The following is a 15683-nucleotide window of genomic DNA, read 5'->3' as shown; positions in this document are numbered from 1 at the left end:
TGCTGAAACTCCACCCATCACCATTTTGCAGGAAAGGAAGTCCCCTTCCTCCCAGAAGTACCACACTGTACTTCTATGCATATCTCACTGGTCAGAAGTTTAGCGCCATGGAAAGGCTGCAGAGGAGACTGGGAAATGTAGTCTTTTAACTGGGTGCATTATGCCCAACAAAAAAGTCTTACTAAAGATTCCTATAATTAAAGCATTGAAATAGCCAGATAATTATTTACTAAAAGGAGAGGGAAACATGGATGTTGAGCGGTAGCTAACAGTCTCTGACATTCTTATCAAGAAATCAAAATTTTAAGAGAATAGGATATACCACAGTAGATATTTAATACTCGGATTTTAGAAGCAAAGAAACCTGGGTTTGAATCTTGGCTTGGTTTTGTGGGATTTTTGGTTTTGTACAGAGGGAAGGCCAGATTATTTGGACTCTCGTACTGAAAGCCAGAAGTAAAAAAATCCAAAAACATCAAATATCCAATAAAGTACAGTTAAAGATATACTAAGACAAAAATTTAGGGGAAAGGTCCATGGGGCCCTGAAGCCACTTTTGCTCTGGGGGCATTTGCTGATGTGAACAAACCTGGGTTTCCTATTTGTAGCCTTATTAAGACAAGGAGGCAGAAGTCAAGGTCAAAGCCTGTCCAAGGTGAAGAATTTAATAGGAGCTGGGATCCCACCGAACTACAAGCTCAGGTAAGGCTGACCCAGAACACTGCAGAGAAGATGTTTTAAATGCTGAGGGAAGCGCAAAACTAAAAGAGAGGAAAAAATGGACCCTGAGAACTTGTGGCCACAGGCTAGCCCTTGGCTTGGGTTTGCAGCCCAGGTTTGCATCACCTGTGTGTCCCAGGGTACTACTGAGATGTGTGGCAAAAACAAACAAGTCCTCTGGTGGAAGAAACTGTCACCTGGAATCCCCACCAATAATTGTTTAGACAATGAGTAGTAACAGTCAAATGACCAAACACACATGGAAATAAAGCAGCATGAGCAAGAACCAGCAGAGGCAACAGAGCAAAAACAGACCCACAGAGGCTTCAGGTGGTGGAACTGTCAGCCACAGATTAGAAGAAAAAAGGGAACTTGGAAATACCTGCAGGGAACCCAGACCTAAATAATGGCCTAGCTGAAATGAAGGGAAAAAACCCACAGAGGTATACAGTAACCAAAAGTAAAAACTCAGCGTCTGGGCTAAACAAATTAGACACAATGAAAGATTTATTGAACTAAAGCTAGGTCTGAAAAGTAGCACAGAGACCAAAAGAAAAAGACAAAAAAGAGAAAATAGCAAAGGAAGTAATCTTTTTGGAGGATAGAGTGAGGAAGTCTAACACATTTCACTGGCATTCTAGAATCAGAAGAGAGAATGGTGCAGTGATAATATTTAAGGACATTATGATTGTGAATTCCAGACTGGTAAAAAGACCAGTATACCCAATGAGTGATAGGCAGGATAAATAAAAAGAAATTAATACCTAGACACAAGCCGTGAAAGTGTCCAGCTGTGATCTTCAGCAATTGATTTCTCTGAAGCTCACTTTCTTAATCTGAAAAAATGGGAATACTGACAGTGCCTCAAAAGGCGGATATTGCAGGCAAGCTCTTGCATCTAGAGTGTTCAACAGTTGTGTTCATCGAAGATACCTCATGGCTACTTCACAATGTGAAGCTGGGGGAGCCTAATTTTGGGGACAGATGGAGCTGGGGGACACATCACCTTGCAAGTATCAGCAGCCTCGTCTGTAAAATGGGACTCGTGATCCTTACCCCGGATTCAAATGGAAAATGTGCCCAGGCCCCTTGCCCAGTATCTGGCGTGTGGTACACTCAGCAAGATGATCTGCAGGGCGGCGTGGGGCAGGGCCAAGGATGTAACTGAACACACTGCTTCCCCTAACATGGAGGTGATGGTTTCACCTATTTCTGGGATGGCTGTGAGGCTAAGGGGACCATGCCTGCCACACAAGAAGTGAACAAATAGGAACTAACTCTGATTTGAGACCCTCCCGTCAGGCTGTTGATATCTGTCATTTTCCTTTCTGAACTCAACTTCTGTCAATTCCACCTCTAAGAGGCTGTTAGTACCCACCCCCCGAACTTCACTCTAACTTGCAGCCAATTAAAAGCCTCAGCAGGAGCTGCTTTTGGTCAACAATCTGTTGGTCCAGTACGGGTGATTTTCGGAAGGGAGGTAGGACATGGGGTTAGGATCACAGCTGTGGGTGAGAATCTGGATTCTGTAAACAGCTGATTCATGATTCTCAGCCCTGGCCACCTCATTTGCAAAATGAGAACTGAAATTGTCCCTCAGCCTATGAATTCTCTTGAGTAATTGCCAGCCTTGAGTTGGCTTGGAAGGCCCATGTTCACCTTCACTCTTTAAACCTCTATTCTAGCCAGGCATCCCCGTGGTCTACCAGGTCTCCATCAAAGTCACAAAATCAGCAGGTACAGAGCCCAACACAGGACTCCCTGTCTAGGTGCCCTCCATTGTATGGTTTTCTTTAGAGTAGGTTTGCTAAGGAGCTGTGAATGTACCAAACTTGCATCCTTAAGGACGGTGTGTCCCAAAGTTTGCTGATCATGGGACTTCCTCAGGTTCTTGTTACAGAGTCCCAGTAGGTGTGACCTAGAAGTCCACTTTTTTTTCTTTTTTCTTTTTTTTTTTCCGGCTGTGCTGTGTGGCTTGCAGGATCTTAGTTCCCTGACCGGGAATCGAACCCAGTCTCTGGCAGTGAGAGCACCGAGTCCTAACCACTGGACTGACGGAATTCCCCACATTTTTAAATAAGCACCCCAGTTGAGTCTGAAAATTAGATGGGGATGGGAAATAATTCCTTGGGTCATCATTAGAGTTTGCAGTTACAAACACCATCTCCCACTCCTGTACCCACAGCCAAAAGGGAAAGAATGGTTTGGTATAACTAGTTTACAGTAAGTGAGTCTAGATCTGTCTGACCCATTTCTACCATAAGTACAATCAAACTATCAAAACGCGGTGTTTCCCAAAGTATCTTCTGAGGTACGCTAGTTCTGTGAGATACTTCCCAATAAAGGTGTTCCGTGGTGAAATACTTTGGGAAACATTGCATTCTCTCTTACTCTTGAAAATTCATACTGTGCAATGAAAAAATTTAATGTTGTCTCATCCCTCTTTGGTCCCCTTTTTCATGCAACACCTATGTGTGCTAGTTCTGCAGAATATGTTTTGCAGAAACTGATTTATTGCCTGTTGGATCTGGCAAAATCTAGAGTTCCCGAGTATTGGCTTCCTTCTCCTGTTTCCTGCTTATGAGCACATCCTCTGTGGGCCCCACGTAGCACATCAATGTGGGAGTTGGGTTTGGACTGGTGTAGTAGCAAGGCTGCCATTCTGGAGAACGAACTGCCACAAAAACAAAAGCCACAGAGAATTCATCTGGTCGGGGGTACTGCTGGTCCAGATGCCAGTCCATGGTTTGCTGATTAAAATGGAGAACGGCATTTGGCCCCTGAAGACCTGCAGCCCAAGTGTTTCCCTCAGGGCAGGGGCCAAGCTCTTATTCCTTTGGCTTTCACCCCAAGGTGGTCTGTCTCTTCCATCTTTGAAGAGTGGCAGCTTGAGATAAAGAAAGATGTTCTTCCAGTCAGAGCACAAGCAGAGCCAAAGGTGTTAAAAAAGGATGGGCCAGCACACCGCAGGCAGGCCTGGCCTGAGCGCCCTGGTTCCAAGTGCCCTTGGCATGTCCCTTGCTGGGCACTTCTCCCTCAGAGTCCACCGTGCAGGCTAGAGCCCCAGGTATTCAGCCAGGAACACGGCCAGGATGCGGCTCAGGTTGTGTACCGTGGGTGGGTGCAGGTTAGCCTCAGTGTCATCCGACGTGTGCCAGACAGAGGGGAAGGGTGTAGAGATGAGGTGGAGCACTGGGACCCCTGCAGGACAGAGAGGAGGCTCAGGCCCGTGCTTGGCCCCCAGCTGACGCAGGGGCCCAGGCCCACGCCTGGGGAAACTTGCCACTCACACACACAATTTTATCCTTACAGTAATCCTGTAAGGTGTACTATAATACCCCCATTTTATAGATGTGGACATTGAGGCACAGAGGTAGGTAGAGTGCTTTGCGTAAGGTCTCACCTCTAGTAAAGAGCACGGTCAGAAGTTGAACCCAGGCTACCTGTCTCCAGAGTATGTGCTCCTGACCCTTGCACTGCATTGGGTTCCTGTCCTCAGAGTGCTTCCCTCTGTGTTTGTCCAGATGTGGTAAATATCTGTCCCCTACTAGACAGGAGTCAGGCGGATTATGGCCCATCACTGTATCCCTGACACCTAGCTCGGTACCTGCCTTGGGAAGTATTCACTGAATGAATTAATAAAGGCATTGTAAGAAATGCATATTTGTTGAATGAGTAAATTATAGAGTAAAAATTTAAAAAGCAGTCTTTAGCACTTACTATATACGCCAAGCACCTCCCAACCCTGCAATTAAGAATATATACATACAGGGACTTTCCTGGTGGCGCAGTGGTTAAGACTCCATGCTCCCAATGCAGGGAGCCCAGGTTCGATCCCTAGTCCGGTAACTAGATCCCACATGCATGCAGCAACTAAGAGTTTGCGTGCCACAACCAAGGAGCCAGCGAGCCACAACTAAGGAGCCTACCTGCTGCAACTAAGACCTGGCGCAACCAAATTAATTAATTAATTAATTAATTAAAGAAAAAGAATATATACATACATATATGTTTGTATGGATCTATCTCTTCCTTTTACAGAAGAAATGGCCACAGAGAGGCTCAATAATTTGCCTTAGGTCAACCAATGGTAAGTTGCGGATCCTAGAACCCAGACCTATCCAATTCTAAAACCTATGTTCTGGGACTTCCCTGGTGGTGCAGTGGTTAAGAATCTGCCTGCCAATGCAAGGTACACAGGTTCGATCCTTGGTCCAGGAAGATCCCACATGCCGAAGAGCAACTAAGCCCATGTGCCACAACTACTGAGCCTGTGCTCTAGAGCCCGCGAGCCACAGCTACTGAAGCCCTCATGCCACAACTACTGAGGCCTGCATGCCTAGAGCCCATGCTGCACAACAAGAGAAGCCCCCGCAATGAGAAGCCCCAGCACTGCAATGAAGAGTAGCCCCCGCTCACCACAACTAGAGAAAGCCCTTGCACAGCAACAGAGACCCAACGCAGCCAAAAATTAATAAATAAATTTATAAATAAATAAATAAAACCTACGTTCTGAACCCTTCTATCAGATGTCTTCAACCCTGGCTGTGCTTTAGAATCACCTGGGAGTTTTGTAAAAATTAACACAGAGGCCCCAGGTTGCGGCTCAGTAGGCCTGAAATGTGACTGGGCATTTTCTGAAGCTCAGGTGACTAAGCTGAGCTTACAAGGCCTTGAGAGGCAAGAACGAGAAGAAACTGCAGTCACTGAGGCACAACCAATAACAGCTAACATTTCTCGAACACTTGCTATTGCTAGGCATTGGTCCAAGGTCTTCACATTCAATCCCCTCAACAATTCATCCCCATTTTACAGATGAGGAAATCGAGGCACAAAGAGGTTGAGCAACTTGCCACCAGCCCCCAAATCTGGAAAGGGGTCAGGGCCAAGTCCCATCTGTGGCTCCCTGGGACCCCTGCCCCCCACTCCTCCCCCCAGCAAGTACCTCGGCGGAGGAAGGGGATGTGGTCGTCTTCCACAGAGCCAGGGGGCTCCCCGGGCTGGAAGTACATCACTTCCCAAGGATGAAACTGCAGTAGGTTCAGACGGTGCAGGCGCTTCTCTGGAGGTGGTGGGGATCAGAGAGCAAGGGTTAGCCCCTCAAGGGTCAAAGGTTCCCCTGCTCACAAATCAGAGGAGGACAGGGGGCCTAGGGGTGGACGACTGGTCTTCCCAACAAGGATGAATGTTAGTTACTCCTTACTGCAGGCCGACTATGTTCCCAGTCTCATTTAATCCCTCTGAGTCAAAGGAGGTAGATACCCCTATTATTACCATCGTGCCCATTTTACAGGTAGGAAATTGAGGTTCAGAGGGAGGAAGTCACTTGCCCAGGTTCACACAGCTGGTAAGAAGGAGAGCCAGATTTGAACCCAGGGCTATCTGACCCCAGAGCCCCCGTTGTGTAATCACTTCATTTGACTGCTGTGGGGCCTTTTTGTGTGTCTGCCCCAGTGCTTTAGAGAGAGATGAGGGAGGTATAGGGAAGGCTGGATGACGCCTTAGAGGACAGGTGCCTGGCCCCCCTCCAGCATCTCAGGCAGGTGCCTGCCTCCACCGTTACCCTTACCTATGCTCCTGAGCCGATGGAACCAGCGGGCCGTGCGAGGGAAGTGACTGTAGAAGGTCGGGTTGGGGGCTCCCAGGAGGTCAAGAAGCATAAAGAGTTCCTAGGGAGAGAGGCCAGCACTGGAGGGGCCGACGGGATGCTGCCAACCTCGCGTCACCCTCCTCCCACCTCACCGGAACCCAGTGGGGCCCTGGCCTTACAATAGCCTGGATCCTGGTGGAGCCGGGGCCGTGGGGTGCAGACTCCATGAGCTGGGCCAGGTGCCGGGAGCCATAAAGCGAGTCCCTGGGTCCCCACTCCTTTAGTGCCTCTTCACCGTCCAAGAAGAGCAGCTGCAAAGTCACTGGGGCGGCCTGTGGGGGCCGATGGTCAGGGCGAGCTCAGTGCCAGCCCTCAGCCCGATGCACACACATTCCCTGCCTGTTTGCACAGCTGACTAGGGCAAACAGTCTCCTCACTCGTAGAGCACAGTGGCCAAGAGTACAGATGCTGGGCCAGACCACCTGGGTTCAAATCCTGGCTGGGCTGCTCGGTAGCCAAGCAGTCATGGGTAAGTTCGTAATGCATCGGCTTCCTTAGGTAGAAATAGGGTTAATACCAGGTCTCATCACAGGGTAGGATTTGAACCCAGGTCCTAGGACATAGTAACTAAATAAGGGTTAGTTTTGATTGTAATTGTTATTCCTCAAGCTCATTTAGCAAAAGAGACAGACCCACAAATAAATAATTATACAAACAATGAAATGTAGTTGGGCAAAATCTTCCAAGAACAACAGGGTCCTGAAAGGGCCTAGGAAGGAGTGGGGGATGACCTGGCCTAGGAAACATGTCAGGTCTTTTGGGAAGGGACATTTGCACTGAGGCTGAGTAGGAGGTGGCCTGGCAAAACGGAGCAGAGGGAAGAGTGTTCCCCGGTGAGGAAGCAACAGGGATCAGGACTGGGGCCAGCGAGGTTTGAGAAGAGGCCCAAGGGGTCAGAAAGGGCCAGGGAGCATGGGCTTTGTTACAGGGGAACTGGGGTTTGAGCTACGGAAGGGATCTGAGCAGGGGAGGGGTGTGAGGAGATTTGTGTTTCCGTTTATTCATTCCGTGGGGTTTTATTGACGTCCTACTTTATGCCAGGCAATATTCTGGGCTCAGGGGATACAGCAGGAAATACATGCAGCCAAGGGCCTGCCTATCTGGAGCTTCTTCTAATGCGGGAGATGACAAACAAATCAACATAAAGCACCATGAGGCAGGGGAGAGTGACAGGGAGCTACTTTAGGGTGGCTGGGAAGGTCTCTGAGAAGCTGATATCAGAGTGGACACCTGAAGGAAGGGTGGGAGCCAGTCAGGAAGATATCTGAGAAAATCACATTCCAGGCAGAGCAAAGAGCAAGTGCAGATGCCCTGAGGGGAGAGTGAATTCTGTGGGCTGGAGATACACGGAGGAGGCAGGAGGCTAGAGTGGAGTGGACGAGGGGTGAGGGGTGGGAGCGGAGACCAGACAGGCGAGAGGGCACACCTCGGGCTGAGAGAAGGGCTCTGGCTTATTTGTGGAGCAAAGAGGGAGCCGTGGGAGGGTTTTAGTCCGAGAAGGGACAGGGTCTGGCATTCAGGAAATGGAAAGACCTTATGGCTCTGGTGTGGAGTGGAGGAAGACAAGACCAGGCAAGGGAAGGTGGTGGTATGGACCAAGGTACAGAGAGTCCCCATCCTACCCCCACTCCTCACCTGCTCCTTGGCTCTGCCCAGCTCCAGGTCCAGGGCCTGGGCCAGCTCCAGTAGCAGGGCACAAGGCACAGCCGAATCCGTGGCCCCCACAAAGGGGGTTGACCCAGATGGGAAGAGCTTGGAGTCGTAATGGCAGGCAAGGGTGAGGTGACGGGCAGCCCTTGGGTCCAGCGTGGCCACCACGTTGCCAAAGTCCAGTGGCCCCAGGGGTGTTGATGCTGTGAACGGGTCCAGTTCTACATGCCAGCCTGCTGTCAGGGTCCGCAGCGTGGCCTCCAGGAACTAGTGGTGAGAGAGAGGTGGCAGGGTGGGTGGGGACTGGGGAGAAATTCGGAAGAAGGGCCCTGTGACCTGAAACAGGCCGAGCAGTCGGGTTGACTCACAAATCTCGCTTTGGTTTAATCATTCCCTTGATACACTTCTGCTGAGTGCCTACTAAGTGCCATGTGTGGCATGACCCTGCCTCTTGATGCCAAGACTAATCACAGCTCACCCTTCCATAGCACTCACTCTGTGCCAAGCCCTTGTTCTAGGAACCCTATGGAGTGGGGACTGTCAATGTTTTCATTTTGCAGATGAGGAAACTGAGGCACAGGGAAGTTAAGAAATTAGTTCAAGGTCACCCTCCAAGTGACTGAGGTGGAGTTGAACTCAGGCAGTGTTGAAATGACTCTCAATGCTTTCTGGGAGACAATATACAGATGTTGCAGCACCAGCTCTGGAGCCAACCTGTTTGGGTTGAAACCCTAGGTATACCATTTATTAGCTGTGGGATTTGGGCAAAATGCGTAACTATTCTGGGCCTCAGTTTCCCTATCTACACAATGAAGATCAGATTGGTACCCACCTCATAGGGCTGTTGCTGATGCTTAGCATGTAGTAAGCTTTTGGAGGGGACGGTACAGAGGGGCAGTGGTCTGGTGGTTAGTAGGATAGGACTCTAGAGGCAGATTAGCTCCAGGCAGAGCCCTGGCTCTGCCACTTGGGCGGAATACCTATTTCCTGGGTGGGCTGCGGGGTCAGGGATTGGAAGTGGGGCCCTTTACCTTTCTGACTTGGAGATTGCCCGGGCTGCCGGGGGTCCGCACAACCAGCAGAGGGCGCAGATAAGTGTTCCAGAGACGGTGCGGGTCCAGTTGCCCCACCACCCTCCGCACTCCGGCTTCGGGGAGACTTCCGATCAACGGGCCCTTGGGAAGTGGGTGGGGAAGAGAAGAGCAGAGCGTGAAAGTAACCCTCATTCAAACCCTACCCAGGGACTCTCCTCCCTAAGAAGCCCCAGTTCCTCTACCTAATCGCAGTCTCCAGCATCGGAGGTTTCTAGGATAAATCCTAGACTCGGGAAACCTAGACCCCAAACCCATCTGGCCCAGCCCATCCCAATCTTGATGGGGGAAATCGAGGCCCAGCGAGAGGAAAGGACTCTTCCAAATAGTTGGCTTTAGGATTAGAACCCAGAACTCCCAGTCTTTACTACTCAAGACCCTTCCTTTTATGGGGTAACTGCTATTACAAAACAAACCCAAAGCTTCATTCGGTTGGAAAGGGGCATGCGCCCTAAAGACAGAGAAGGCGGCACCTGCGGCTAGGGCCACACGGTAAAAGATAAAGCCACGTCAACCTGAGACCCTGGGCAAGGGGAGGCGGGGAATAAGGGCTCCCACAGTGCCCGCTTCCCCGCCCAGCCTCACCCGCAGCTCCCGGCCCAGCGGCAGCTCCTCAGTCGGGCGGTGCCAGCCGCTCCAAACGGTGTAGAACACCGAGGCCACCGCCAGCGCCAGGAGCAGGGGCAAGAGCTGCGCCCGAGGTAGCAGGCGGCGCTTGGGCGGTGAGGGTGGCTCCAAAAGGCCGCGTTCCCCGAGCCGTAGCCGGGGCCGCCCGCGGCCCGCGGAACGCATGGCAGCTGCGCCCTGAAACCGGTCGGGGACAGCGGATAGAGTTTAGGCCCAGCCAAGTCCCACCCCATGGAATCACCGGACCAATGAGCAACAAGAGCGGCTGCACCATCCCACCCTCCCGCGAGCAGCAAAGCCAATGCGACTTTCGGAGGAGGACACGCCTCCCTGTCACCCCGGAGTTTGGGGGGTTGGTTCCCCTGAGGGTTGCACAACCCAAAGGGAGCGCGAAAGAGGTAGGCGCCGCCTCAGCGGAGGAGGGGAAGCCAATGAGAAGCTTTTGACCATAGAAAACATCCGACCTCCCGGGCGCAGGTCCACGCCCCTCCCGGATGTAGGCAAAGGATTGGTTACCCCAAGTAAAAGATCAATAGACACGTAAATGAACGGTCCCCGAAGGAAAAGGGGAGGTGTCCATCCCTGAAGCGAGGAACGGATTGGCTTCGCGGAGGCCGCGCCCCCAAAGGCAGGGCGGGCGGGCATTTGGAAATGGCTGGTGCTTTCCTTCCTTTAACCTGTGAGGTTCTACAACAAAATGGTTTGAATCAGTCCCGCTTTCTTTTGCTCTCCATTGTCGTGAACATCTGCCCCGTACTGTCCTGAATCGCCTGGAACCATTAAATGAGGCTTTTACCGCACAGTCGCGCAGGGCTGGCGGAAATCGCTATGGCAACAGGCCACGCCCCCACCCGCCGGTTGGGTTTGCGCAGGCGCCCACGGAAGTGGGCCGCAGGAAGCGGAAGTCCCGCCTCTGTCTCTCTCTCTCTCTCTATTCGGAAGGCAGGAGCAACGCGGAGGAGACGGTAGTGACTTGAAAACGCGGCCACCGCCACTGCCACCATGTGAGGCTGGGTTAGGCTTAAGTGGCGGGAGGGTGTAAATTTGGCCACTTACCGGTTGAAGGCGATGGACAGAGCTGGGGCGGAGGCAAATATTTTAGGGGTAAAGTGGCATGCTTTTCTATTGATGAGTTTGAGAACGGACGTGGGGCCTTTGACGGATCCTGACTTCGGGAGAGGGAACAGCTTTATCAGATAACGGGCTGAGCTTTCCCAAATAATTAATCTTACTGATATGAATTTTAAGGGAAAGCGCTTTTACGAATAAAGAACCTGGGATAGGGGAGTACGGACTTGTAGGAAAAACGATTTTAGATAAGGGGCTTATACGGATAAGTTGAGCTGGAGACGATTGGCTTTTCGGCTGCATTAGCGATTTTTACGAATAACCGGTTACCGGAATGATTTTACTTTTGTATCCATTAAACAATTATCTATTGAGTGCTCGTATATCGAGCTGCTTTAGACACATAGGCTATATCAGTGAATTACCCTACGCCCCCAAGGAAAAAAAAAATCCTTCTGTATCTAATGGGATGGGAAGAGGCAGGCAGTAAACCTACGGTAGTAAACAGGTAAAGCGTATGGTGTGTTAGGTGATCAGGGCTGTGAATAAAGAAACAATAGAGCAGGGTAAAATAATGTGGAATGACACTTTTGAGAGACAGGACACATGAAGGAGACAACACTTGAGCAAAAAACCTGAAGAGAGTGAGAGAGCGAACCACAAAAGATACCTGGGGAGGTTTCCAGGCAGAGGGAAAAGCAAATGCAGGGGCCCAAGAAGAACATTTGCCTAATATCTTCAAGGACCACCCAAGAGGCCACTGTGGCTGGAACACAGTGAGAGTAAAAACTGGATTTTACTTTTTACACTGAGATAGGAGCCATAAGAGGGTTTTGAAGAGTGAGATGATATATGACTTGAGTCTTGGCACTGTGTGAGACTGTTCTGTGGAGAGCAAACTGTTGGGGAGCATGGGTGGAGGCAGGGAGACCAGTAGGAGAGAGATAATGGAGGTTTAAGCCATGGTAAGAAATGAACAGGTTCTGTTATATTTTAGCGGCAGATGACAGGATTTGTTGACAGATTGAATGTAGGATGTGAGAGAAAGAAGAGTCAAGTTGACATTAGAGTTTTTGCTCAAAGAACTAGAAGGGTGGAGTTGCCATTGATGGCGAAGAGGAAGGCTGTGGATAGTATGGTATAAATTGGGGGTATTGGGGGATCTGGAGTTCAGTCTAGGACGTGCAAGGGTGGAAATGTCTATTAGGCATCCGAGTGGTGATGCCAAGAGAGAGGACTGAGCAGGAGGGTGGGCACGTCAGGGAGACATCGAGCGAGAGACCATGACCACCCAGGCTCTGGCTCTGGGCCCTCTCACCTTTGGATTCCATACTTGCCCACTTAGGAGCCTCCTCAACAAGCCCAAGAGTGAGATGACCCCAGAAGAGCTGCAGAAGAGGGAGGAGGAGGAGTTTAACACGGGGCCACTCTCTGTGCTCACACAGTCGGTCAAGAACAACACGCAAGTGCTCATCAACTGCCGCAACAACAAGAAGCTCCTGGGCCGTGTGAAGGCCTTCGACAGGTGAGTGCCTGGGTCGGGGGAGCTGTTCTGTCCAGGCCTGGAGAAGCAGTCCCAGCTCCAGTTTGAAGCCTGGGGCAGTAGCATCTCAAGTACAGTGAAGTACAGTGGTTATGGCCATGTACTTGGGAGCTAGTCCTCCTGGATTCATGTCCCAGCTCTGCCTCTTAGCAGCCGTGTGACCTTCGGCAGGTGGCTTTATCCTGTCCATAGGTAATCATGGTACTTGCAAAGATTCAGTCAGTGTATGTGAAGCGTAGTAAGGCATTAGAAGTCAAGCATCTGGCACACAGTGCTCTTAATCCGTTTTTGCAGTTATTACATAATGAGTGACCACCCGGATCAGGTACTGTTTTAGGCCCCAGAGATACAGCAGTGACTGAAACAGACATGGTTCCTGTACTCGGGGAGCTTATGCTGTAGGCAGGGAAGCTGACAGCGAACACATAAAGTGCCATAAAGACAAGTGATGATAAATTCTTTGCAGAAAAGTAAAGCCAAGTAAGAGTTTGGAGTACTGGGGAGGGGGTGCTGTCTTAGGTGGGTGATACGGGAGGCCTCATAGGAAGAGGCGATTGTGGACAGATCTGAATAAAATGAAGACGCAAGCTAGGGTCTGAGTGTTTCAGCCAGAGGGGGCAGCACGTGATTTTCCTCTCTAGGCCTCAGTATCCTTCTCTGCAAAATATGCATCATAATAATACCCCTCAGAACAGTTGTGAGGCTTAAATGATATTATGCAGGAAGAGCACTTGGCTCAGCAACTAGCACATGACACGTGCTCAGTAAGCATGTGCCCTGCAGCCTTTCCTTAGCGTTTGGGAAGTGCGTTCCTCACAGTGGCGTGGTGAAACTTACTTCGGGAATGCTTTTGCCGCTGGCTATTATGCGACCATGAACAAGTCTTTCACTCTGAGTCTCAGTTTCCTCGTGAGTAAAATGAGAATAAGAACAGCAGGAAGTGCTGGGCACAAGGAAGCAGCTAGCTCTGGATTCGAACACGGGCTCTGCCACTTCCACTCTGTGACCTTGGGTGAGTCCCTTCATCCCACTGTTGACAGTTTCCTGCTTTAGAAGCTGGAGAGAACTAGTAAACCAGTGTTTACCTCCTGGGGGTGAGATATGGTGAGGACTGATGGGGTAATGCTTAGAGGCCTGGTGAGTGCCTGTATGGTAAGTGCTCAGTAGGTGGTGGGTGGGTGTGTATATATATATGTAATTGTTTTTAAGGTGACTCTTTTTCCTTTTTCCCCTAACTTCCTCCTCTGTCCCCATATCATCCCCTATCCCTCCGTCCTGCCCAGCCTACCACCCTAGTATGCGTCCTGCCATGTTTGATTCACCCAGCGACTCCCTTATGGTAGTAAACAGTTTTATGGAGGCATAATTGATCTGTTATAATATCGTAAAATTGCTTTTAAGACAGAGTCTTCAGTGTGCTTTTTCACATCTGGTTTTTTCACACAAATCAGTGGTCAGAGGACATCATTGCAAGTCAGCTAAGGCATTCTTAACCACTTTATTTACTTAATTGTGTTACTTTCTTGAGTGAGCAATAGATGCAAAATTTGAAAAATACAAAGGCACCCAATGCAGAGCAAGTCCTCCCTTTCCGTGCCCCCATTGCCCTCCCCAGGGACCCCATCATGGCTAATTTCTTAGGTCTCCTCCGGGAGGATTGCTTGAACTGAACATCCTACACATAGATACAGGAGTGTGCTTTTTATTTATTTTTACATCACTGCTAATGGCACGCCACACAGTTTTAGATCTTGGCTTTTTCACTTAACAATATACCTTGGAAATTTTCCAATACTGGTACGCTACTTCTTTTTTTTTTTAAACTTATTTTCTCTGAATTGGTAATATATTCACATGATTTCCCAGACAGTAGTAACAGTCCAATGAAAAGTTTCCATCTGGTTTGTTTCCAGTCTACCTTGGTCACCCCACTGCCACCAGTCTCTAGGTGTCTTTCAAGGATTCAGTAGTGCAGAACCAGGTGGTGGAGTGTACGTTTTCCCTCCCCCCCCCCCCCCACCTTAACTTTATTTATTTATTTTATTGGCTGTGTTGGGTCTTTTCTGCTGTGCGCGGGATTTCTTTAGTTGCGGTGAGGGGGGCTACTCTTCGTTGTGGTGTGCGGGCTCCTCATTCCTGTGGCTTCTCTTGTTGCGGAGCTCAGGCTCTAGGCGCGTGGGCTTCAGTAGTTGCAGCACATGGACTCAGTAGTTGTGGCTCTCGGGCTTAGTTGCTCTGCGGCATGTGGGATCTTCCTGGAGCAGGGATCGAACCCATGTCCCCTGCATTGGCAGGTGGATTCTTAACCACTGTGCCACCTATGAAGCCCTCCCTAACCCTTTTTTTCCTCCAGAAGAACACTTTCCACACAGCCTGTTCCCTCCCTCGCCTTTTTCAGTCAACAGTATCTCCTAGAGGTTACTGCGTAGCAAGGCGCAGAATTTCCTCAATTTTTTTCTTTCCTATGATTGGTAATATTTCCCTATATCCTCCTGTGCGTTTACCTTGTTTCTTCTCCCCTCACTAGACTGCAGACCCCAGGAGGGCAGGGATTTTGTTTTATTCATTGCTGTACTTACTGTTTGTTGACTGAGCTAATCCATGCTGTCCTCACACGTGCCCACCCAGAGCACAGGGGCGAAAAGCAGGACTGGAGCAGAGGCTTCGTGTACTGGCCTCAGGCCCCAGGGAAGCTGTTCCTTTGCTGATGCCACCAGAAGTACTCAGAGTTAAAAAGCACAAGCAGCACCTTTTCATTTGCCTTTACCTTGTGCCAGGCCCTAGTCTAAGTACTGAACGAGAATACTGTATTCATTCATTTAATTTTCACAACGGCCGTAGGAGGTAGGCACCATGAACCTCTCCATTTTAGGGAGGAGGAAGGGTGGAGTCCTTTGCCCAAGCCTCAAGCTGAGGACTTGCAGAGGTGGCCTTGGAGTCCCGGCTGTCCTGGTCCCCGGGCCTGCACCATGCCCCACACCAGGCTGCTGGAGGAGGAGGCAGTGCCGCACAGAGGAGGGGGTCGGGAGGCTGCCCGCTCACTCCTGATGCCTACCCCTGCCCCACTAGGCACTGCAACATGGTGCTGGAGAATGTGAAGGAGATGTGGACCGAAGTCCCCAAGAGCGGCAAGGGCAAGAAGAAGTCCAAGCCAGTCAACAAGGACCGCTACATCTCGAAGATGTTTCTGCGTGGGGACTCGGTCATCGTGGTCCTGCGGAACCCACTCATCGCTGGCAAGTAGGACCCTCCTCCTTGCAGTCAGAACTTGCCCCTTCGTTTTGCAAAGACCTGCCCTTTGTGCTGGGAATAATAAAATCGTGTGTTTTTTCTA

At 50.2% G+C, this 15683-nt stretch overlaps 2 protein-coding genes across 2 annotated transcripts; one reads left to right on the top strand and one right to left on the bottom strand.

The window, feature by feature from the left end:
- Positions 1-3215: 3215 nt before the first annotated feature.
- Positions 3216-9935, bottom strand: QPCTL (glutaminyl-peptide cyclotransferase like). The gene is made up of 7 exons (XM_057712284.1): positions 9697-9935; positions 9052-9195; positions 8006-8287; positions 6490-6642; positions 6290-6389; positions 5666-5782; positions 3216-3921 (listed from the first exon to the last, which is right to left on the bottom strand). The coding sequence occupies exons 1-7, from the start codon at positions 9901-9903 to the stop codon at positions 3776-3778; spliced, it is 1149 nt and encodes a 382-aa protein (XP_057568267.1). The 5' UTR covers positions 9904-9935; the 3' UTR covers positions 3216-3775.
- A 694-nt stretch (positions 9936-10629) lies between these two features.
- Positions 10630-15683, top strand: SNRPD2 (small nuclear ribonucleoprotein D2 polypeptide). Its single transcript, XM_057713652.1, has 3 exons — positions 10630-10742; positions 12152-12331; positions 15419-15683. Coding segments are annotated over exons 1-3 (357 nt in total). The 5' UTR covers positions 10630-10740; the 3' UTR covers positions 15594-15683.

This window comes from Hippopotamus amphibius, chromosome 16 (assembly GCF_030028045.1).
Source record: "Hippopotamus amphibius kiboko isolate mHipAmp2 chromosome 16, mHipAmp2.hap2, whole genome shotgun sequence".
Lineage (NCBI taxonomy): Eukaryota > Metazoa > Chordata > Mammalia > Artiodactyla > Hippopotamidae > Hippopotamus > Hippopotamus amphibius.
The sequence above is the reverse complement of the archived record's forward strand: the minus strand, read 5'-3'. Positions and strand labels throughout refer to the sequence as shown.